The sequence below is a fragment of the Schistocerca piceifrons genome, chromosome 2 (genome assembly GCF_021461385.2).
Source record: "Schistocerca piceifrons isolate TAMUIC-IGC-003096 chromosome 2, iqSchPice1.1, whole genome shotgun sequence".
Taxonomy (NCBI): Eukaryota; Metazoa; Arthropoda; class Insecta; order Orthoptera; family Acrididae; genus Schistocerca; species Schistocerca piceifrons.
Window position 1 is genome coordinate 1,046,641,030 of NC_060139.1, and position 25,218 is coordinate 1,046,666,247.

The following is a 25,218-nucleotide window of genomic DNA, read 5'->3' on the forward strand; positions in this document are numbered from 1 at the left end:
TAATTTTATTAAAATATCATCTTTCAAGTAAAAGTAGTTATCAGAATCGGGACACTTTCACCTCATGATTTATGTCAAATATGTCAATTACTTGAAGAGCCACAGTGAAGATGAGCATTTATTTCATGTGAGGTTTGGTGAGTTTAGTTCATGGAAGCTCTCTCACATAAAACTTATAACTTTACTGTGATTAACAGGTGGTCCTGTCATCCAATAAATGTTTGTAGTGTTAGGCACAGTTTCTAAAAAGGAAACCAAGTGCAAAAAATTAGATTTACGTAATGATAATGGTATGGTAAATATAAATAAAATGACTAATGCAACAGAGATGTAGAATTTGAAGCAATGTTAAGCTATAACCAAATGTGTCTGTTATGTAATACGAGAAGCAACTTTATTACATAAAATTTTAGGTTGCACATTACAAAGGAGTTTTCATCTGAAGTAATCAATTATACAAGGTGCATTCAAGTTCTAAGGCCTCCGATTTTTTTTCTCCGGACTGGAAAGAGATAGAAACATGCGCATTGTTTTAAAATGAGGCCGCATTTCATTGTCAATACGTCCCAGAGATGGCACCACCGTACGGCAGGTGGAATTTTACCGCCAGCGGTGAGAATGAGAACTGTTTTAAATACTTAAAATGGCGACATTTTCCTTACTTGAACAGCGTGCAATCATTCGTTTTCTGAATTTGCGTGGTGTGAAACCAATTGAAATTCATCGACAGTTGAAGGAGACATGTGGTGATGGAGTTATGGATATGTCAAAAGTGCGTTCGTGGGTGCGACAGTTTAATGAAGGCAGAACATCGTGTGACAACAAACTGAAACAACCTTGGGCTCACACAAGCCGGTCTGACGACATGATCGAGAAGGTGGAGAGAATTGTTTAGGGGGATCGCTGAATGACTGTTGAACAGATCGCCTCCAGAGTTGGCATTTCTGTGGGTTCTGTGCACACAATCCTGCACGTCGACCTGGAAATGCGAAAAGTGTCATCCAGGTGGGTGCCACGAATGCTGACGGACGACCACATGGCTGCCCGTGTGGCATGTTGCCAAGCAATGTTGACGCACAACGACAGCATGAATGGGACTTTCTTTTCGTCGGTTGTGACAATGGATGAGACGTGGATGCCATTTTTCAATCCAGAAACAAAGTGCCAGTCAGCTCAATGGAAGCACACAGATTCACCGCCACCAAAAAAATTTCGGGTAACCGGCAGTGCTGAAAAAATGATGGTGTCCATGTTCTGGGACAGCGAGGGCGTAATCCTTACCCATTGCGTTCCAAAGGGCACTACGGTAACAGGTGCATCCTACGAAAATGTTTTGAAGAACAAATTCCTTCCTGCACTGCAACAAAAACGTCCGGGAAGGGCTGCGCGTGTGCTGTTTCACCAAAACAATGCACCCGCACATCGAGCTAATGTTACGCAACGGTTTCTTCGTGATAACAACTTTGAAGCGATTCCTCATGCTCCCTACTCACCTGACCTGGCTGCTAGTGACTTTTGGCTTTTTCCAACAATGAAAGACACTCTCCGTGGCCGCACATTCACCAGCCGTGCTGCTATTGCCTCAGCGATTTTCCAGTGGCCAAAACAGACTCCTAAAGAAGCCTTCGCCGCTGCCATGGAATCATGGCGTCAGCGTTGTGAAAAATGTGTACATCTGCAGGGCAATTACGTCGAGAAGTAACGCCAGTTTCATCGATTTCGGGTGAGTAGTTAATTAGAAAAAAAATCGGAGACCTTAGAACTTGAACGCACCTCGTATTTAATTGAGAACTTGCAATTGAGATTAGACTGACAAAATGTGCAGATAATTCAATAGAAATATATCACAGTTCTTCCTTTGTGGTGTTTGCTTTCAGCAGATTTGCACAAGTCAAGTTACTACCAGTGTGTTGCTGAATCTTTTCTGCCTTGCTTTAGGTAGGTGATGCAACAAAGTTAATTCGGTAAGATGTTCTTTAGGAACATATTTAGGTGCTAGGGAAGCATTCATCCCCTTGGACAGGATTTCTGTGTCAGTATCACTATCAGTATAGCTATAAAGGCTAACCTCCATTCAATGCCTATCTCGTTTTAGTTCTTTCTCAGTTGTCTTCTGCTGTAGAGTGTCAAACTTCTTTTTCTTCTGTCCGTTAAAGACTGTTTCACATGACCTGCTGGCTTGTTGGTAGGGCAAGAAATTAATCTGCTGGAGCAAATGGGTTCAATTACTCTACTAGCAGGATCAAATTACATGATATTATGTTCTGTATATGGCACTGGCCTAGTAGTATATACATCACCCTGATGAAGATCACTTACAACAGTGACTGGAATATTGGTTTTTATAAACAAAATGGCAGACAGTCACATGCCCACAAATGTTTTATTGAAGGTGTCAACAGCAGCAGATGCCTATTTGCACACATATCTGAGATCTGATTGCAGTGGCTTTCTTTTTCCACCATATGTCTGTTCAGGGAAACCCTCTAACAAGTTTTGTAATGTGCTCATTTTTCCATCATTATGGAAATATTGATACTATGAATGATCAAAGTAAATATGTAGCAACATTCACACTAATTAGTTCCCATTGTTTTCTAGAACTCGAAGAGGAATTAGCAAATGAAAAACAGGAGTATGAAGATCTTACTACAAAATATGAAATGCTTGAAGAAGAACACGTTGTCACAAAAGCCCAGCTGGTCATGGAAAAAGAGACACTGCAGGGGTAAGTTGAAAAAAAAAATGGTGATTATTTTTTAGTGGTAAACATGAGAACTCTTCAGAAATTAGAAGGAACCGTAAGTTAACACGCAATTGTCCTTAAAGCATCTATTAATGATTCTGTCAACAGTTTCAGTTTTTATTAGGCGACTAGTTTCGAACCCTTACAGGTTCATTTTCAAGCCTGGCTTACTAAGGCTGTGCTCACAGCGCCTGATCTGAATAATAAACACTGAGTGGCAACACATGCTCTATAAATGTTTGCAGGATAAATGCCACAATCCAGATGCCTGTTACCAAGTCAAAATCCATGTCAGTGCAGCCTCAGTAGGCTAGGCTTGAAAATGAACCGGCAAGGGATCAAAACTGGTCACCTAATAAATACTGCAACTGTTGACAGGGCCGTTAATAAATGCTTTACAGAATTTAAGTAAAGTTGCTGTTTTCTGTAAATTAAATGATGAGAATGAGAAAAAGTACAATAGTATTTGTATAGATTGATTATACTTGATTAAAATAACTTTGTAACTGATATTTCAGTCAAGTTGTATGAGCTATAGTTGGTAGCCAATCAAAGTGCTTTCTTAAGCACCTTATGCTTGCTGAATTGTATTGTTTGTTGGTACATGCCGAGCTTTGTAAAGTGTACCTAGCTGCAAGCTGACAACACTTGTACCACTCCCACAAGCCCCGCTGCCTCTCTCGCTCACTGCAATCGGTCAATAGCAAAATTATTCAAGCTATAGTTTGAAACCTTTTATAATTGGTTGCCATTATTTTGATAGTGTTTGTTTTCTTATATGACAGTTTCTTTGTGTTTCAGTCAACTCCTGTCCCTAAAGAGGGAATTGGCTAGTGCAGAGTCAGAACTTCGTACTCTGAGAGAGACATACAACTCTAAGCAAGATGCTTGGATTAAAGAAAAACTGGACCAACAGGTATGTCTTGTGTATGATAGTTTTAAATCTGAGGATTTCTGTGTAACTTTATGCACATCAATGGGAGTATGACACAGTTATGTGCTATACTGATGTATCTCCTCTGAAAATTTATGGTTCTAAGCCAGTTACAAGTCAACACAGAAAACAAAAGTGTGTAACCTTGAACACACACAAACAAAACTGGAAAGAATAGCTGCCTCATATAGAGAAGATGATGTTAATGCTAACATATTGTAGTGTAGAGGTAGAAAGAAGAGCAGTGGAAGGGATCGAAATATGTGAAGGAGGAGAGGTCCATCAAATGTGGAGTTGGGGGTGGGGGGGGAGATAGCCAGATCAGATTTCCTTAAGGAGCTAATATGGTGGATGGTAGATTAGGGCACACATAGTGACCTTGTCTGGTTCAGCTATTGAATTTGACTAAATTGTATCGGCATCATGCTCTGAAACTAGGTGATAAGCTTTTCCTTGGCCTGTCTTTGATGGTGGTTATGTATAAGAGTGAATAGTGGTCTGGTGGTCTTGTAAACATAGAAAGTCATGAAGGAACTAGTTTTAAACTGTTAGTTTTTTCACCTGTTTTCCTGTTATGTTATGGATGCTCCAATTTTAGCACCACTCAGTGTTAAAATGTTCTATAATGAAAATGAAATTGCTTCTAGATACAGTTTTCAGTCTCAGAATAGTTTGCATGACCCAGTTCACAGTTTTATTTCTACCCCATTAGCACCACAGTGTGTTAAAACGTTCTATAATGAAAATAAAACTGCTTTTAGATACATTTTCCAATCTCAGAATAGCTTGCATGACCCAGTTCACAGTTTTATTTCTACCCATATCGCACTCCTTCTCTTAGGTAGCAGAAAATGTAATTTGGTGTCAATTGAGTCTATTGTTCATCTCATTTCTCATGTACACATTAGTACACAAGTGAATTTTGTTTCCTTAAGGGCTTTTCTTTGGAAATGAAAGATACTTCTAATTTTTTTTTCATTTTCAGATGGAAATACTAACATACATCTTACCTTGCCTCCACTCTTACAAAGTGAAACTTTTCTCTAAGTTTGTGACATCAGCAGTTGTATAATAGATTACAAGTGGACTGCAAAATACTCTGGGATGTTAAACTAATGGACACTGAACAAATAACAATAATATCAAGTTGTTAGCTATGCTAATAATATGTCTGAGTTAAATGATACGAAGCTAATTTTTATTTTATATTTGTGTTCAATTGAGAAAGTTTGTGATACAGACATGTTTTTGGACATGTGAAGAAGATCTCATGAAATGGAAAGGTGAAGTTTGTGATGTAAGCCTATGACCGAACTATCAGCCTGACTGCAGGTAGAGCACAGTCTTTCTATTTGTTGCAGCACTAGGAGAGGGAAGGATGGCATGCCTCTCATCCTCACCAACTTTTACTCCCCCCACCCCTCAGGGAAGATTCCTGATACTCATTTTCACAGCAGGCTGGGTGGACCTGAGGCAGGCCCAGAGGGACTAGTACAAGAAAAATTCCCACCCTTATCTGAGATTGGGCTGAGAACCTCTGGTGTTGGAATCTAGTGCTCCACCGATTAGATCACCATGGTCACTTCATGGAATGCTGTAAAAGAATTTATAGATATTGATTACATGTTAATAGATTAAATGTAGTGTCAACCAAAGACTTGTAAAATGTGGAGAGAAGCCTGTGTCAAATAGAGGCTTTAGGTCAAATCATGATTTGTGCATAGATCATGCAACTGGGAGCAGGCTGTCCATGAAAGTCTGGTATCCAGATTCTGGTTCCAGTCTGTCACACATAAAGTGTCAAGCTACAGGTCTATGTCTATTGTAGCAGTGATGGAGTCCATAATGATAGATCAGCTATTAAGTTATTTTGAAGAAAATAACCTCTTCTGTGATCCACAACATGGTTTTCAGAAGGGGAAGTCAACTACAACAATAGTACTTAGTTACAAATATAAGTCTCAGTTTTGAAGACTAGGAATCTATGGCATTGGCACTCTGTGACTTTAGTGAGGCATTTGTTTGTATCCCATATAAGGCCCACTCAGCAAGCTAAAATAATATGGTATTGGGGGAGCTGTTCTACAAACTCTCCAATTGTACCTAAATAACAGATGACAGATTGTATCAGTGCAAGGAGCAGACACAGGTGAAATGATGTTAAAATGTGGTGTGCCACAGGGATCTGTAATAGGATACCTGTCATTCTTAATTTCCATTACTGACATAGGCTCTAATGGGCATACCTTGCAGTTTGCAAATGCTACAACTTTGTTCTCAAAAGAGAAGAATGTATTTCAGGTTGTTCAACAAAAAGAAGTCCTATTTAGTGAGGCCAAGGCCTCGTTCACCACAAACAGGATGAAAATTAATGGAAACAAAACACAGAGGATGATATGCAGCCTAAGTGATACTGAAGTGCTGGGTGACCCAGCAGCCTTTAAACTTCTGGGCTTTTTCATTGATACCATGTTAACCTGGCAACAGCACATTCAACATGTTTGTCCTTAACTTTTACAGGTTCTGTACCTCTTGAGGAAACTAAAATGTCTTATATCGCAGCAGCACCTACTAGCAGTATACTATGCAGCTATGGGGCTGTACTGTGAGACCATTCTGTATACTGTAGGAATATACTTTAAAAAAAAAAAAAAAAAAAAAAAAAAGGGGGGGGCTACAGGATCATTACCTCAAGTAAAAAAACTGACAATGCAAACCAATTTTTTTCCAGGTTAGGAGTTTTGACTGTTTTCAGCCACAATATTTTCAGATGCCCTGTCCAAACAAAGACAAACCATGAGACCTACAGAAAGAGACATGAAGTTCATCAGCAAAGCACTTGCTCTAAAGACAGTATAGACTGGCCAATATGTCGATTAACTAAGATGCAGTGCAGCTTTCCATTTGTGGCCCCAACACTATTTAATGCTCTGCCTAAGGATATTCAGTCATTGCCAGTCGAACAATTTAGAACTAAAATTTTGTGTACACTAAAATAGCAACCTTTGTACAGCATAGAAGAATACTTCTCTGGTGGTAGAACAATGTCTACCTAATCTGCAACTCAGTGTCAATGAAAACAGTAGCAAATCTTGTTGTAATTACATGTAAGTACAACATGACCAGTAGACTGAACATAATTTCATGAAAGGATTTTCACATTGGAGGGCACGATCTTGCTTTTCATGATCCAGACCTAAATGAATGATAGAATCTCTCACCATCACTTAACGATCTGGAGCTAAATGAATGATAGAATCTCTCACTATCTGATGGGCATATGGCTTTTTATGCACATCGGGCACAAAATGACAATGGTAACCCATGGAGTTCAGCCACTCATGCTAAATGGGATTGATGTGGTTGCTTCCTACAGCAGTAAAACTCAACCCGAGATGCAGTAACATGGGTGTGCTTACAGTAGTATTTTGAAAGAAGGTCACACATTTGGCCAAATATTAACAAAGACAGAGCCTGCAAAGTGGGAGCTGACATAGGACTTGATACATTCTTGGCGATATCCATGAAAGAAACAAGGCATGACATAAAATAGCATCAGTAGTCCCAAAAGCTTGAAAGTGTTGTCGCAGACATTTCTCGTATATGCCCCATTCCTCAAAGGACTCATCGTATGGAGAAAAGGGTGGCGGATAAACCATTTGGGCCATAGAGGGCAAAACAGTAGGTGACACAGACTGAGGAAAATGCCGACTAGACAGAACATAAGCCAAAGATTGAAGCACCTGAGTTTGACTGTCCAGCACCTGTGATTTGTGGTGTAGTGCCATGGTGAGTGACTTGCTGTTCGACCAACCAATGATAAAATGTCCTCCGTAACAATATCAGCCAACATGAGAATAAACGGAAGACCAACAAAAGTAGAAACTTGCACAGAGAATAGGACCACACTCGTCACCAGTTGTGTTGTAATTACGTGTAAGTACAACATGGCCAGTAGACTGAACACAACTTTATTCCACGGAAGCTTTAACAATTCACATACAGTATTTAAGTAACATCCAACAGGAGCCAATCACATACACAAAGAGCTGTAGCAATACACATGGAGAACAGAGGCTAAGTGTAGCTCGACTAGCCTTAAATAGATTGGGGCCTGTAGTGTGCTCTGATGGTGATGACACACAGACACACACACTATGCAGATGACAGAGCACTGCCACATGCGTAGCCTTTTGAAAGTGCACGCATGTGCCACTGCGACTCTGCTGTTTTACAACACTGTTTCTCCTGTTGATTGGCTTATTATTCAGGGTGTATATGACCTGGGACAACTGGGAGATCCGGGAAAAACCCAGGAATTTTTCCATCCAGGAGAAAACCGGGAAAAATCTGGGAATTTTTTAGAATTCCATGAATTTTTCATTGTTTTAGTTTTCAGTTAAATTTTTGTAATTTTGGCTGGTAAGAACCAATATTCTAACAAAGGATATTACTGTATCCCGCTACTGCAGAATAATACTGCAGCAATAAAACATGAACTAGAGAAAAAAACGAAAATAAAACTTAAATTGCAAAAGAAATGCACCATATACAACAACAAAACACAGCGCGCATACAAGTGTCTGCCAACAGCAAAATGTGTCAAAGGCTTTAGGGAGACTGTGCAATGCTTCATAACAACAAATTGCCTCCGATGAGCATGACATCACAACTGCTTACATTTATATTCATTTTAGCTGTTACGCGCGGGCTCACATGCATGCGCAGTTGAGTTGCGGATGAGTAGTACCTTCTCCTGCTTCTGGCAACAGAAATGTGGTTGTTGGCTGTGTAAGCAGTCGCAGCAAGAAGCTACTGGATCTATTTGGGGGGGGGGGGGGGGGGACCAATTCATATTATTGAGGAAAAAAGCCTTGTTTCACAAAGTGCCTAGCATCCAGCGCACATTGGTCTTTCGATTACTCATATGATTTTGAAATGCATGCCTGTTGGTTTTTGAACACATTCTAAGCTGATTTCTGAATGAATCATAAGTTGATTTCTGAATTTGTGCATAGTGTACGTGATGTCTATGTCAGGGGAATCCTCATCATATCTAGAAATAAACTTTCCTGCAGGCAAAAGGGGATGGGGCTATACGAGCTGAGCGGAGTAAAGCTGAACAGGTGAATGCCAATCACTATCTGATTATGTGGTTGATTGGGTTTGCAAATGACCAGCATTGTTATAATTACTAGCAAAATCCATAGATTCAGACTACCAGAGTGGAAATAAATGACTAGTAGGAATAACAGGTAAGAAAGATTACATATTATCTCCTCATTGTATCCAAGAAAGTGAAATTTTGACAGAAAAGTTTTGGTCACATCGCTACACTAGTAAGGGCCAGTTGCACAGTCCCCGGTTAGCAGTCGCTGAAGTTCTATTCTGGAAGTAGCGTGGAAGACGCATTGTACGAACATGTAAAAACACCTAACCTGAGAATAATCGTGCAGTAACTAAACCGGTTATTCTGGCAGGGTTAGTGAAGTTAACTGGCGAATAAGTTTTGACAGTGGCAGGAATAGTACCAGAATTAGTGATGACAAGATTGTTAGTTAGAATGAGGAAGGAGAAGAAAAAAGGACATCACACAAATTATGGAAGAATATGACAGTTCCAAATTGATATAAAAATTTCATACTACTATGTTTCGATTTCATGCTTGAGAAACTGGAGCATATGAATGAAATATGAAACTAATGTGAAACTTTTTGCTTGTAGTAGGCCTAATAGGCATTTGATATTGTTACTTCTTGAATTATATTCTGTTGTGTTATAAAAATGGCCATTTGTGCCAAAACAGCCTGGTTTATTTGATGTGTTTTACAAACGCTGCAATATTAGAAAGCCTATTTTGTTTTATCTAGCAGACAGTGACAAAACAGATGTACTCAGTTTGAGAAACCACGCCAGTCTTGGGTACTATTTGTATTAACAGCTTTTGCAGTATTAGACAATGACATTTCGATTTTTCATATAGCAAAACATTTGACGAACTTTGTTGAGGTAATAGATTCTTTCACAGAAAGGAAAGCATGCCATGTAAAGCCGTAGCAAGATTAGAGAGAAAAAAATGCTAGGAGCTAAGGATTGAAGAAAAGTGTACTGTCTTGCTTGCCTCTTGTTTTTACTGGTTTTATGTATCCTATATTTAATTTTATGTCAAGCAAAAGAGAAAGTTATTGCCTAATAGTCAATAAAGAGCACAAATTTTCTGAGCTCTTGTTCTCCCGATTACAAATAATCTCCTCAATTATTAATTGCTAGGATTTTTTTAAGAGGAGCAGGATGTCAAACCAGCCGACTGGGAGCTGAAGAGGCACCACAGGACATTTTAATTTCCACTGTCCTGAATATAGTTTGATGGCATCCATTACAAAATATACACTTTTCAATTCCACAGAACGAAATTCAGTGACATGCGATAGAAGAATGCTGTGTGAAGAGGCGTGGCACTGCACTTTGGCACACTTAAGACCAAATAACATGCCTTATATTTCCTCGAGCACATAAGTTTTATGTATCAGACTCTTCAGAAAGATGTGCACTACAAATGAACATATTTTTGAAATTCTATTTTTTTTTATATTTTTGACATCCTATCTCAAACACTCAATGGAGGAGGGTGGGGGGGGCGCCACTATCTAGTATTGCTCAGGTGCATAAATATTGTAGATCCGGAGCTGATGCACAGAGCAGTCTGAATTATAGTGGGGAAGTGTGTAGTCTCCATGTGCCCGTGTTTACATATAGTGATTTTTCTGTTTCCTCTTCGTTTACTGCTCTCTCGTCAAATGAAAACAAAGCAGATTTCTGTGACCGGGAGCTATTGAGTGAATTAAAATACATTCACATAATTATGGAAGGCTAAAATATGTTATTCGTTTCAGATTTTATTTTATTTCCACCTTTCTGACAGTCAAGCGTTAATTGACTTGCAGAACAATGAAGTTATTTTTGTCGGTTTGCTAAAGAAATTTGGCTTTTATTAATCTTTCCCACTGAGGCAGTCAATGTATTTGAAATGAAGTGTTTAATTCCACACTATTGGCTAATTTCAACTGCTTGCTGCATTTCAAGCATGTTTTCATCTTCTAGCATGTATGACAGTATGCCATAATAAAGAACCAAACATGAGACAATACAGTACAGGTACTCCAAGAAAATTTACATCCCAAAAACTACACTGAAAAGCTTAATATCAGGTCAAATATCAGGTCAAGGCCTACTTCATTGGGAGTCTGGACATATGAATGTGCACTCTAAGTATGCAATTTAAATGTGCACATTTTAGTATGGTTCATGAAATTCTGATGCTTTTGGAGCATCCTCTGATGTCTTGTTTCTTTTATGACATAATATAAGATCTTTTAATGTTTTACACATACAAACATAGGGGCTTCCTGCGTCATCGTAGCAGAGCAAGCGTGGTGGCGCCTGTTATCTGGCGCTCTCTGACAACTACTGCAATGAACCTGTTTCTAACATGTCACAGGAAAATATTGCAAATGGTGGTTTGAAAAGCATTACTTTAAAAGTAAATTTCCTTTTATGCAAGTTGGACTCCGTGCAAGAATGTATGATGAATTTCTTAAATCACAAAGTGTTTGATTCTCATTTAACAATCAGCTCATTGGTGACGAGCCATTTAGAGAAATTTCGAGCCCAGATCAGACATCTATGTCGTTATTATGAGCAAATTTATGTAGTACTAAAGGATGCCCTCTTTCGTCCCTGATAACTAATTTATTTGTGGAAAACTTCGAGGATAAGTCACTGGACTCAGCTAAAAATTTTGCTGGCACATTTGTGTGATATATTCTAAAGTGTAACATGCATAAAAAAGATCAACATTATATATGAAAGCTTAGCTTCTCTTGGAGTATGTGAAAGGCTTGCTTATCTAGTAGCAAGACTATATATATTAATTTAAAACATTAACTTTTCCTGTTTGTGTATTCACGTTACTTAACAGTGATGTTGCTATTGGCTGAGTACATCACGAGTCTTATGGTCTGAATATCTGCTGTCACCGGCTGGCGAGATCACGTGACTGGGTTACAAAAGCACATCGCAATCTCTATTTCAATGGTCCGGGAAGTAACATGAGGTGTTTGGTGGAATTTGAATTCATACTTTTGTAATACGAAAATATGCAGTGTACCTGTTGCTGCCCATCAAAGATCTTTCCAAAACATGTTTTTTTTTCCTCGCATTTCATTTTCTAAAGTGCCAGGAAATTCTATGCCCATGCATAAAAACATAACCATTCAAGGGATTGATAAGTTTAACAGTTCTGAGGGATAATCTACTGTCATTTAACATGGAAAAAGTGTGTTTTCACGTGGGAGAAACTGTATTTTTAAACGGAAAATCTGGAATTTTTTTTTCCTTGTCCATGTGTACTCCCTGTTATTGTGAAGCATATCGTAATCTAGTTCTTAACTCTATGTTTTATAGTACCCAATGTAGTACATAGTTTAAATTGCAGTATTTTATTCATTTTATTGTAGTAAACTCTGATGCTGTCTGCCCAGCCATGGCTGGTGAATGACATAGAACTGGTAAAATAAGGTAATAAACTGTGTTTCATAATTTACCCACTGAATACTCTGAAAAGATAGAAGAATCTGAGTACAGTTTTATGGAAGTTTCTAAAAATTTCAGTGTTTTCTCCAGAATATTTATAGGAGAATCTGACACCATCAAAGAACATTGTAATAATATTTTGTTGCTGAAACCCCTAAACCATGTAGCAAGTGGCTTTTCAAATGTGGTAATTTTCCTTCTTCTCTAGATCTTATATGTCACCTGAAGAATAGACAACAACATATGTCATTCAGGTTGGGGTTACAGTTGGATAGGAAACTGCGCTGCCACAATCAGTTCTCCAGTTAGGAAATGGCCTCACTTCTTTTCAATACTGCAACTACCTAGCATACACTTTTGCCTCCATGAACATGTATGTTTCACTTCATTTAAATCCATATCTAAAATACACTTAACATCCTACCAAATATTGGTACCGTGTTGCATTGTGACAGTTGTAAGCAGTAGAATTCATCAGAAGCAGTTTATTTTCCCAAATAAAATTTTAGTTTGTTTACCATGTGTGACAATAGCCAGAATCAATCTTTCACTTTCCTGTTGTTGTGATTAATCTCCGACACAGAAATACCATGTTCAGACTGGGGCTCAAATCTTTATCTTTGCTTTTTGTGGGTAGTGCTATCTGAGCTACCAAGGCACAGCTGGTGTCCTGCATTGCAGTTGTCATCTGTCAGTATCCTTTTCATACTTTCCAATGTCCTTGGGCTCTCCTGCAGTCCTTGCTAACCAACTAACCAAATGCTTCTAGCATATATGCTAATTAAAATAAAATTATGATAAGCTTTATATGCGAAAGTACAGTAAAAATACAAATCTGATATCTCTTCACAGGAGAAACTAAAGGAACTGGAGGCAAAAACAGCAAGAAACGCTGATGAGGCTTGGGCACAAGAGAAAGCAAGGCTGAAAACTATTGTTGAGGAGAAGAACAAGGAAATAGAAAGTGTGAAGAAAGAAAAGCGTGTTTTCAGTGATCAGGCTGATCATTTTCGCAAAGAGGTAAATATCTCATAACAAGGATAGTAGAAAAATGATATTTTTTATGATAACAGTAATGTATACTGTAGTAACATGGTTCACATTTCCCGTCGCACTTCACATAGCGTAGACTGGGAACTGTCTGCTAGACATGCCTGATGTGAACTGACTGGGCACAGCCCGTGGAGTTGTTGTTGTTGTTGTTTCACCGGCAGAGGTTGCGGCCGAATTCTCGCGTGCCCTCTGGTGGACGGGACTCTACTTGCGGCAACTACTGTCCATGACGTGCCGTGCCGATGTGCACCTCCCGCAATCTTTCTGGTGGCTACTGCACTCCTCCTCCTTCGGTGGGTGAATCCACTGTGATCCACTGCGTTGGAAGGTAGAGCGTTGTGCAGGAGCGATGACCTCCACGTCCATTGGAAGGCTGGAGTCGAGGGGATCTGCCAACCCTCGAGCTGGAACCTTCGAATACGGCTGGAAGTGACCCACACAAAGAGGCCCCGATCGTCCCACCACCGGAGCCCGGGACAGAATGGGAGACAAAACATCGAACTCTGGATCCTGGTCCAGTTCGGGAGGGGCAAGACCCAGTGGCGGGGACGATGGGGAAGGGACGACCACAGGTGAACCAGTCTCCTGAGAAACCAGGTCTGCGAGGGGGGCCGGCTCTCCCTGGGGCATCTCTAATGATGGGGATGCCGGTGCTGGAGCTACTGGAAGCCACCAGGGCTGAGAACCATCGCAGTGTGGCAGAGTCACAGGGGGGGAGGAGCGGTAGTGTCCCCTGAGAAAACAACACGGATGCCGGCAATAGAGAAGCCGATGCCCGAGGGGTCGGAGGGTGGGTGCCCAAACATGGACGTAGCTGATTTTGGTGACGACGTACCTCCCGGTCCCCAGCCTGCAAGGTATAGAGCCGGCGGCCATTTCGGCACAGGACCACCGCCGGTATCCAACATGGATTGCGACCAATCCCACGTGCCCAGACTGACATACCCGGTGGAAAACTGGGTACTTCGTTTTGCGAAGACTGGTGAGGAACAGGCTGGAGGAGGTGCAGCAGAGTCCTAGATTGGCGCCCGTGGAGGAGCTCTGCGGGGCTGCGTTCTCCCATCGGTGTGGTCCGGTATGCCGTCAGGAAAAACGTCAACACCACCTCTGCAGGAAATTCGTGCACACACTTTTTCATCTGCATCTTAAATGTGCGCACCATGCGCTCGGCTTCCCCATTTGATTGTGGATGAAAGGGGGGAGAGCAAACGTGCCGAATACCAAAGTGCCTAAAAAAATCCTGGAAGGTCTGCTAAATAAACTGAGGTCCATTGTCCGAGACCAGGGTGACTGACAGACCTTCCACAGAAAAGATTTTTCCTAGTGCCTGGATTGCAACTTCTGAAGTGGTTGAGGAGCAGTGAACCACATATGGGAATCGGGTATAAGCATCAATGACAATGACCTTGAGAAACGGGCCCACAAAATCAATGTGAACACGTTCCCATGCCTGGGTTGCAGACGGCCATGAAGAGAACACTGACCTGGGAGACACTTGTTGGCTCGCACACTGGGAACGGGTGGCCACCAAGTGCTCAATTTCCCTGTCAATACCGGGCCAGTACACATGTCTGCGAGCCAAGGTTTTAGTACGGGAAACACCCTAGTGCCCCTCATGTAATAACGTGAGGACTTCCCTTCGCAAACTTGCAGGAACAACCACGCGAGGAGCTGTATCATCGGTAGCCAGAAGGAGAACTCCTTCCCAGACAGAGAGGCGGTCTCGTAGAACAAAATAATTACGAAGAGGGTCCGAGGCCTGGCGTGGAGGTTGGGATGACCACCCCTGCTGAACAAAGCGAACTACTTGCCGGAGAACCGGGTCAGCTGCTGTTTCCCTGGCAACTCTAGAACTAGTGATCAGGAAACCATCAACCGCTTGGCGGGACGCCACATCCAAATGAAAACACATAATCTCTTCCCGATCGAACTTAGGATCCGGGCCCACCAGAAGATGGGACAGAGTGTTGGCGTTGGCATGCTGCCCGGTAGGGCGAAAATGAATGTCATAATGGTACTTAGAGAGGAACAAGGCCCAGCACTGTAGTCTGTGGGCCGCCCTATCTGGAATCATGAGGTGGCGCCAAATAACGATATTAATGGCTTATGGTCAGTGATTAACTGAAACTTCGTGCCATACAAGAAATGGTGAAACTTGATAACAGCGTAGACAATAGCCAAAGCCTCGTTTTCCACCTGGGAGTAATGGGCCTACGTGGGACTAAGAGTTTTAGATGCAAATGCCAATGGCTGCTTGGAGCCATCCGCGTTGCGATGGGCCAGGACCACCCCCACCCCACAGCATTTGGAGGGAACGGCGCTGGAGCAGACTGTGTGGAGAGCAACGCCGGAAGCACTTGTTTCATGGTTGCCATGAGCTCCATCTGCTGCTCAACCAAAACCCGCACTAAATCCTCCATGCCATGGATAAGCTGCGAAACCGGAACAACGACGCAACACGCGAAAGAATGACCCTACTCGTTGCCAATTGTGTAGTAACACGGTTCACGTTTTCCATCGCACTTCACATAGCAGAGACCGGGAACTGTCTGCTAGACATGCCCGATGTGAACTGACTGGGCACGGCCCGTGCTGCCTGAGTTGTTGTTGTTGTTCCGCCGGCAGAGGTCGTGGCCGAATTCTCGCGTGGCCTCTGGTGGACGGGACTCTACTTGCGGCAACTACTGTCTGTGACACGCCGTGCCGATGTGCGCCTCCCGCAATCTTTCTGGTGGCTACTGCATATGCGTTGTAGCATAAGACACAAACAATAGTACAGCCGCAATAAACCAAAGTTTATTCTTCTTTGAAATACAAGTGAACAATAGTTGAAAACATAGACACAAACACTGAAACAATCCAGATACTGGTACAGGCAGTTACTGACAATAAGGAGGAACACAATATGAGGGTGAGTGCCTGCTGCACATCACTTATAAAGAGGAGAGCTCCATTAGAAGTCATGGTGAATGCTGTGCCCTGTGCACAAGTCATGTGCCCCACATAGATCCATTGGCAAAATGTTTGAAGTGTAGCATGCAGGTGGCCTGGTGCCATGATATGTATCCAAGTACTTTGTACAGGGCTATAATGTACAGCACTTGACATGCAAAATTGGAGTATTCAATATCCCACTGCCAGCAAGGAGCATTAAGATAGGGAACTTGGAGCACAGAGAGTTATATAGTGCTAAGAAAAGTGGCCATTCATAAATCATATTCTTTTGATCCCAGCATGAACAAGAACTTTCAGTTATTTGAAATAATTTAATTAATTTAATTTAATGTTATCAAATGTGTGATGCATAGCATTGCTATTTTATACCTCATGTCTCTTATAAGAGTTGCCAAGCATATTTTCTCTGATGTTCTGACTATTACATCCAATTCTGTTTTTCCAACATGTAGGTGGAATCAGTCCTAAGAAATACTGCTCATCATGCATTTTGAGCCATTAAGTGGTGATGAAATAAAAGGAAATTATCATTGTAGCTGTTCTTGTTAGGAAGGAATTTTACTAGGGTATCATATTCACCCAGGACAGCTGCTTCTTCTTTGTATCATTCTAGATTATGGAAAAGATAATTCTATCAGTCAATTCTAATTCCTGACCTTCAGACTTTTCTTTGATTTTTTTGTTCCTTTTAACTACATAGTGTATAAAGGTTACATTTTCAAAAAACAAAACCCTGAATTAACATCTCTGAAAGCTAAGCTAGAGCCTAGTTCAGCTGTCCAAACTGTAAACAGTCGTTAGTTATTTTTTCCATAGTTACATATTTTGGATAAGAATGTTAATGCAATTATTATTTGTAACACGATGCATGGTATTCCCATCTCCTGTATTGTCTTACCACGTTATTGTAGGCTGTAGACAAAGCAGTGGTAACTCAGAGCGCTGCTATGCTATAGAATCATAGAGCTTTTTAACTTTGTTATCATACATGCATACATGCTATTAATGGATATCATTCTCCAAGTCTATACATTCTCCATGAGACTTGAAAGGTAGCTCACTTGGAATTTCTCTCACCATGTTAGCCAGTAGCCTGGTTTGCATTCCTGACAAACAGTTTTTTCGAAAGAATATCTCACTTTTCAGAGATAAATTGTTACTTGACTGAAGGAGAGGTTTATGCCACTAAATCAGCAATTTCACAGAACACAATTATGATGTGTAGTTATTACAGATCACTAGCAAAGATACACAAAATTAAGAAATCATTATCAGTAAACTTAGAATTATTTGTTTCTGTAACAGTTGACATGTGCTGCCAGCATAATGTCTGCTGGAAACATCAAAACTGTAAGTTCATGCACATGCCATAATAAAGAATGTTTCAGCAGGATTTCCAGATGTCTGTCTGAGGTGTTATAGAATAAAAAGATTCAAAATGACATAAGGAGATTTAATTTTCATTTGAAAAAATAACATTTAGACCTCTACTTCTTCAGAATGAAGAACTTCGACGAAAGCTGGATGACTTTGAGAAAGTGGCGAAGGTACAACGAAATATATCTGGAGAAACAACAGTAATGGAAAAAGAGATTCGCGAAATGAAAAATAAGTAAGTATACTCTGCTTTACCATGGTTTGAATTCAGTTATATGTGAAGGATTTTTGCCATAACATATTAAATTGTGATACCAATGTATCATAAATATTGATGTTAGTAACTGAACTACTCCTCCCATTAGTGTTGTGGGGCATTGTTTTGAAACTAGGGATTGCTTTGACTATGAGTAACAGCTCAATTTAAGGATACATTACTGAAGTCAGTGGCATACACACACAAAACTCAAAAGTGTATAAGTGACCCCTTTGGAACCCGTGACCATGTGTGTAAAATGAGTTGTCAGGTAGATGACTTGTTGGAGTCTCTCTCGTCCTGTCTTGCTGTCTTATCTTGATTTTTCTACAGTGATAGATAGTCCTAGTTCTTCCAGTCATTTCCTCTCATTTACTGCAGAAAAAATCTCTTCTTCCCAGAAACTATAGTTTCTATCAACATTTTTATGCATCAGTCAGTTTGTTACCACAAGGCAAATAACCGTTTTTCCCTGTCTGTTTTTGTTTGAAAATGATGTAATCTGTCAGTGATCTTATACCTGTGGCACCCCATGGGCATTCAGTAGTATACTCTTTTTCCTTAGAAAGATTGTCATTATTTTTAAATGATCAAAAATTGCAAATTGTTCAAGTTCTATTCCATTTTGATTCCTAGAGGTCACTCCAGTAGTACATATAGGTAGCATATCTGGCATTCTTTAGAAAGAACATGAACTCTATACACATATTCCCCAATCACTTTGTCATAATTGGAGTAGACTTTAAACATCCAACAATCAGCTGGAAAAATTAGTTTCATAAGTGATTGGTATGACAATAGATTTTGCAAAACAGTACTAAATTTGTTTTTGTGATGAAGACCTCAGCTTAGTGCCTAGATGATCATGGATGACATAGGAACCAAACTTGAAGGCAGCAAACCAAATTCAGAACCGGTGAACTCTGTTTTAAGATGTTCATTTACAAAGGGAGATACAGAAGCACTGCCTCAGTCTAATTCTTGTACCCCAACAAAGATGAGTGATGTAGGTATTAGTGTTGAAATCATTAAAATTAAAGAAAGCTTGGAGTACCATTGGAATTCCAGTCAGATTGTTCACAGAACTTGCAGCAGAGTTAGTTCCCATTTCAACCATAACATAATACAGATGCCTTAAACAAAAACTGTGGTCAATTGTTGGAAGAAAGTACAAGTCACACCTGTCTATAAAATGGGTAGCATAAGTGGGTCACAAAACCATCATCCCACCTCATTGATGGCCATGTGTTGCAGAATCATTTTGAGCTCAAACATAACAAGGTATATTGAACAATATGACCTCCTACAAACCACTCAGCATGGATTCCAGAAACAATGGTCATCTGAAACCTGATTCGCCCATTTCTCACATGACATTGTAAAAGTCATGGATCAAGGCAATCAAGTGGATGTAATATTTATTGACTTGCAAAAAGTATTTGACTTGGTTCCACACTAATGTTTATTAACAAAATTTCAGTCATGTAGAGTAGCAGACAAAATTTGAGACTGAATTGAGGGTTTCTTGGTACGGATGATGCAGCACGTTATTTTGCATGGAGAGTCACAGCAGAAGCAGGTGTAACTTCAAACACGCCTCAGGAGAGTGTATTCGGACCCTTGCTCTTCATTTTGTATATCAATGAGCTGGCAGACAATAGCAGAAATAAACTCAGACTTTGTGCAGGTGATACAGTTTTCATGCATATGACATAGTTATCTGTAATGAAGTTCTGTGTGAAAAATTTGCAAAAATATTCAGTCAGATCTCAATAAGATTTCAATGTGGTGGAAGGGTTACTTCACAATATGTAGAAAAGAAGTGACCTATGACTACAACATTACTGATCGCAATTGGAATCAGTCAACTCATGCAAATACCTGATTGTAACAATTTATATGGGTGTGGAATAGAATGAACACAAAAAATTCACATAGGTAAAGTAGATGGTGGACTTCAGTTGACTGGCAGTATCCTGAGAAAATGCAGTCACTCCACAAAGGAGATTGCTTACAAAACACTTGCGTGCCCCATATTAGAATACAGCTCAAATGTATGGTACTGACAGGAGATACAGAACATACACAAAGAAGGATAGCATGAATTGACACAGGTTTGTTTGACTCAAGGAGAACATCTGCTGAAAAACCATAATTGACATACACTTGAAGATAAAGATGTCAATTATCTAACAAAATCTTACTTGCAGAGTTTCAAGAACCTGCTTGAAGTGAAGAATCTAGAAATATACTTCAGCCCCCTACATTTTGTTCTTGCAGAGACCAGAGGCATTTAAGCACTTATTCTTCCTGTGCCCCTTATGCAATTGTTACAGGAAGAAACTGTCAACATGTAGCACAATTCTAAGTACACTCTGCCAAGCACTTTGCAGACTATGTATGTAGATACCGATAAATCTAAAATGTATAGTGAATTTCATCATGCAAAATAAGTGGAAGATGCTGAGTGCCTTTATTCTTCTTCAAACTAATAGTTGTAAGGCTTCTGGAAAATAGCAGTGAATGGTTGTTTTGAAATGACCGAGGCACTGATGGTACAGAACAGTGGGCATTTTTTGAAATGTGTCATACAGAGCTGTGTAGAACAGTGATAATTGTTGCCGATCATATTCTATGTCAAGCTGATATCAGCAGGTCTCATCCTTGTGATGACAGTCTGTTGAAAGATGGTTCTTGATCGCATGAGTCTTGTAATTATCCATCAATTACCAGTCATGTTGCCTTCTTTCTTTAAGCCAGTTTGTGTGGCATGATTTGGGAGCAAATGTTCCACACATCTTTGTCAATGGTTATTAATATTGCCCTAACTGATCAAATAGTAGTGTGTGTTAGATATGCAGATGGGGATTTTTTAGAGTGGGGAATCCTCTGTGTTCTCAATGATGAATTACATACTGTAACTGTAGAAAGAGGTAAGCAAGCCACATTAATCACAGAAAAGCACATTTGTCCTTACAGATCAGAAAGAGAAAATTTTGATATGATATTAAATACAATAATACAGGAGCATCCATGTTAAGGTCCCAGACTTGGTCTCACATATCAATGGTGAAAATGTCCACATAGTAATAGAAACAGAAAGAAGTGAATAGCAGTTAACACTTGGATTACAGAGGGAATATGTGTCAAAACATAAGCTAAACTCCAATGATGGTGGCATACTTATTGCAGTAAATAACTCAGTAATATTACAAAATCTGAATGTTATAACCTACATGAAGGTACAATTTAGTGTAATAGGTTAGAGACACAGTGCTCCTTCCTGTGGCAGGATGGTTAAAGCTGAAGGAACAGGGATCAAGGAAAAGGACTGGAGGCATTTTGGAAAATGGTTACAGTTGAGAAAAGTCACCCAGAAACTCAGGTCAGGAGAGATTTACTGGATGGGAAGAGAAGGAAAGACTGATCTTTGGAGACTACAAAGGATGAGATTTGAAAACCAGAGAGCTTAAACGTGAAAGACAGGGTAATATTCAAGTCAGAGGTTACTGCTAAAAGATTGTGCATGAGTTAATAAGAGTGAAAAGCTAAGTACATTGTATTTAAGAGAGGTGGCAGGAGGATGGCCAATAATAGACAGGTCAGAAAATAAGCTGTAGAAAACTGAAATGGAATGAAGAAAGGAGTAGGTACTATGAAGAAATGCTGAGACAGAAGAAATTCATGTAAATTAAGGTCAGCTGAGTGGCAAGAACCAAGGACATGTTGTAGCGTAGTTTCCGCTTGCAGAGTTCTGAGAAATTGGTGTCTGGGGGAAGAATCCAGATGGTGCATGGGGTGAAAACATCCATCAAGATCACGACTGTCATGTTGTAGAGCATGCTCTGCAACAGGATATTGTGTGTTGCCACTATATACCCTCTGCCTATTCCCATTCCTCATAACTGATAGCTTCATGGTGGTCATGCCGATGTAAAAGGGCGAACAGTATTTACATAACAGCTGGTATATGACGTGTCATTTCACAGGGCACTCTCCCTTTGGTAGTGTATGTTTTGCCAGTTACAGGGCTGGTATAAGTGGTGGTAGAAGGATGCATAGGGCAAGTTGTGCGGCAGTGATGGTCACAGGGGTAGGATCCGAAGGGTAAGGAGATGGGTGCAGAAGGAGCATAGGGTCTCACAAGGACATTGCAGACATTGGGAGGGCGATGAAAAGCTATTCTAGGTGTAGTGGGCAAAATCTGAGACAGAATGGATCTCATTTCAGGGCATGATTTTAGGAAGTCATGGCCTTGTTGAAGTAGCTGATTTATACATTCAAGACCAGTATAACACAGAGTGACAGGTGGTGTCCTTTGAAGTTATTTTTTGGAGGCATCAGCAGAAATGGGATTGGATGCGACAGCCCGGTAAACCTGTTTTTGAACCAGGGTGGTGGAGTAATTATGTCCAGTGACAGCTGAGGTGAGAATGGTGGTGTATTACTGTAGAGAGGCTGCATCGAACAAATACATTTGCCTCAAATGCCAAGGCTGTGTGGGAGGGAATGTTTGAGATGAACAGGATGGCAACCGTCGGAATGTAAGTGCTGTCGTTTGTTAGTAGGTTTAATGTGGACAGAAGTGTTTAGCTGGCCTTCAGTGAGGATGAGATCAACATCAAGGAAAGTAGCATGTGATTCAGAATAAGGACATATTAAATTTAATTGGGTGAAAGTATTTCGAGATTCCAGGAATTTTAACAGGTCAGCCTCACTGTTTAGTCCATATGGCAAAGATGTCATCAATATATCTAAACAAAACCAGGGGCTGAGGGCTTATGGGTCCCAGGAAAGCCCCCTCCAAGCAACCCATGAAAAGGTTGGCATAGGAAAGAGCCTACCTGGTTCCCTTGGCCATATACATTTGGTGGGTGCTTGGAAGCCAGCAACAGTAGGACGGCCAGATGATTAGGTTTGTGAATATTAGGAAGAACGTAAAAGGTGGGGGTGCGTGATTTGGATAAGGTAGAAAGTGCTGTAGACTGAGGTGTTAGTCCTTGTGAGGAGCCTGAGGTTTTAAGCAGAAACTGCAGGTCAGATTGAATCACAGTGATGGGATCTTGATGGTGGTACAGCTGGAATCACTAACATACTCCTGTCGGTCAAGTACCACAGTGATAGATCCTTTGCCTACTGGAAGAATAATGGTGGATTCATCATCTTTTAGGGAATGCGGAGCCTGAAGTTCTGCAGAGGACAGGTTAGGGTCAAGTTTTAAAGACCTGAGGAAGAGTTGTGAAGCAATTCTAGATGTGAGGAATTCTTGGGAGGCTTGTAAGGGATGATTTTGAGGTAGTGGCGGTGGATCAAGTTGGGATCGTGGTAGGAAATATTCAAGGCAGGGGTCAGTGTCAGGTTTGCTATAGAAAGGTTTTGGGATTGGATTGCAAAGTGATATTTCCAGCTGATGTTATGTGTGAAGGAAAGTAGGTCCTTCACCAAAGCAGCATGATTAAATGTAGGTTTAGGTCTGAAAGAGAGGCTTGGATAATACAGATAATTAATTCAGGAGGGAAGAGCTCTTTAGGCAAGAGGCTGAGAACAATGTACTGTTGTGACTGGTTCTTATGATTATGAGTTATTATTGGTCTTGGAGGCAGTGGTGAAGGCTGTAGGATGTTAAGGAGGTTGGCTAAGCTTGCTTTGCAGGAGAGGAGTGGTGGTTGATGGTGTGGCTGTTTAGGGAGCTGCAGAGGGGCAGGAATGGTAACACCACTGTTGTGGTAGATTAGGAGGAGATGAGATAACTTTTTGAGGTGAATTCTGGCATGTTGTTGCAGTGAGAAGTTGGTTTGGCAGATGATACCATCCAAGGAAATGGAGGGGGGGGGGGGGGGGGGAGGGGGGCAAATAACTAACTGTGGGATTTTGTAGAAGCAGAGAAGTCTAGTGGAGTGGAAATCGGCAGATGATGCATATATTCACAGATTAGCCAGGTAAGTGCAAGAGACTGCTGTAGTTGAAACAGTAAAAGAGCCTGCTGTAGAGTAAGATTGCATCCAGAAACAAGGACTTTCGGTGTTTGGGCTTTGGGAGCAACTCCAAGGGATCACTAGGTTTTAGGATGCTATTGAAAAGAATGGATGCAATATATGATGTGATTCATCATGACAAGAGAGGATGGTTTGTAGTGTAGAAATGGTGGAAGTGGCAAAAAAGAGAAGCATAGGATGGAAAAAGATAGAAAAACAGAAGAAAAGCAAGGAAGAAATTCAGAAAAGTCAGAAAAATTTGTACCAAAATGGTGAGAACAGTCAATGGTTAAGAAGATGTAATGAGTAGCCAAGAACGTCTCACCAGAAAAGTGGCTTATATGGTATGAAATAGTTATTGGGGGAAAAAAAAGAACTATGGAGAAAGTCACAAAACGAGACAAAATTTTAAAAACCGGGCAATCAGAAACAGACAGTCATAGGAGAAATGTAAACTACTTTGCTTGGCAAATAAAGTAACGTAGGACACGGCAGTAAAAGCCAATCAGAGTGGTTTGGTAAAAACAAACACACAAAACTTATAAACAAGGTAAGTGGAGGTTGGGAAAGAAAATAGCTGTCAAATTTGCAAATAAATTGGTAAAAGGTGATTGGGAGAAGGCCCTGCAGTGCAATGAAATATAAAGTTATTGTTATAGGCAAATTCATAAATAACAATGGAATTCATCAGGTTGCCCTCCATGGGGTGGATGAACGCAACGACTGTGGTTATATTGGGTTAGATAGAGCAGCAATCAGTTGTAGAATTAAGTTGCTTTAATATGACATTTATAGTCACAACGCAGATCAGATTTCGACCTGTGTCAGGTCATTATCAATGCTAAAACAAATACAAGAGTATATATTACAGTGTGATTTACAAAAGTTATAAGTCCATCACGATGTGATGTAAATCACATTGTAATATATACTCTTGTATTTGTTTTAGCATTGATAATGACCTGACACAGGTCGAAATCTGATTTGCGTTGTGACTATAAATGTCATATTAAAGCAACTTAATTCTATGACTGATTGCTGTTCTATCTAACCCAACAATGGAATTGTTATATGCAAATTTGTAAATAACCATGGACCTGTCTATGTGCCAGATAAATAAACAAATGGACTAGCACATAAGGTAGAAAACAGATGACAGTTTGAAAAAGACAGATGATAACAAAGACTGACAAGGGGCTGGTTGGATACATTGATGACATCTTTACCAATGAACTCTTCAGTGAGGCTGACCTTTTAAAATTCCTGGAATCTCTAAATACCTTCACCCAGTTAAATTTCACATGGTCCTATTCTGAATCCCATGCCAGTT

At 40.4% G+C, this 25,218-nt stretch overlaps 1 protein-coding gene across 2 annotated transcripts in view; it reads left to right on the forward strand.

Annotated features, from left to right (window-relative positions):
- The window catches only part of LOC124774718 (trichohyalin), a 402,178-nt gene that overhangs the window by 340,547 nt on the left and 36,413 nt on the right, over positions 1 to 25,218 (forward strand). For both annotated transcript variants that reach the window (XM_047249503.1, XM_047249504.1), the window contains exons 28-31: positions 2,602 to 2,728; positions 3,548 to 3,662; positions 13,125 to 13,292; positions 17,780 to 17,892. In XM_047249503.1, coding sequence (XP_047105459.1) covers positions 2,602 to 2,728; positions 3,548 to 3,662; positions 13,125 to 13,292; positions 17,780 to 17,892 — 523 coding nt within the window. The remainder of the gene's footprint in view (positions 1 to 2,601; positions 2,729 to 3,547; positions 3,663 to 13,124; positions 13,293 to 17,779; positions 17,893 to 25,218) is intronic.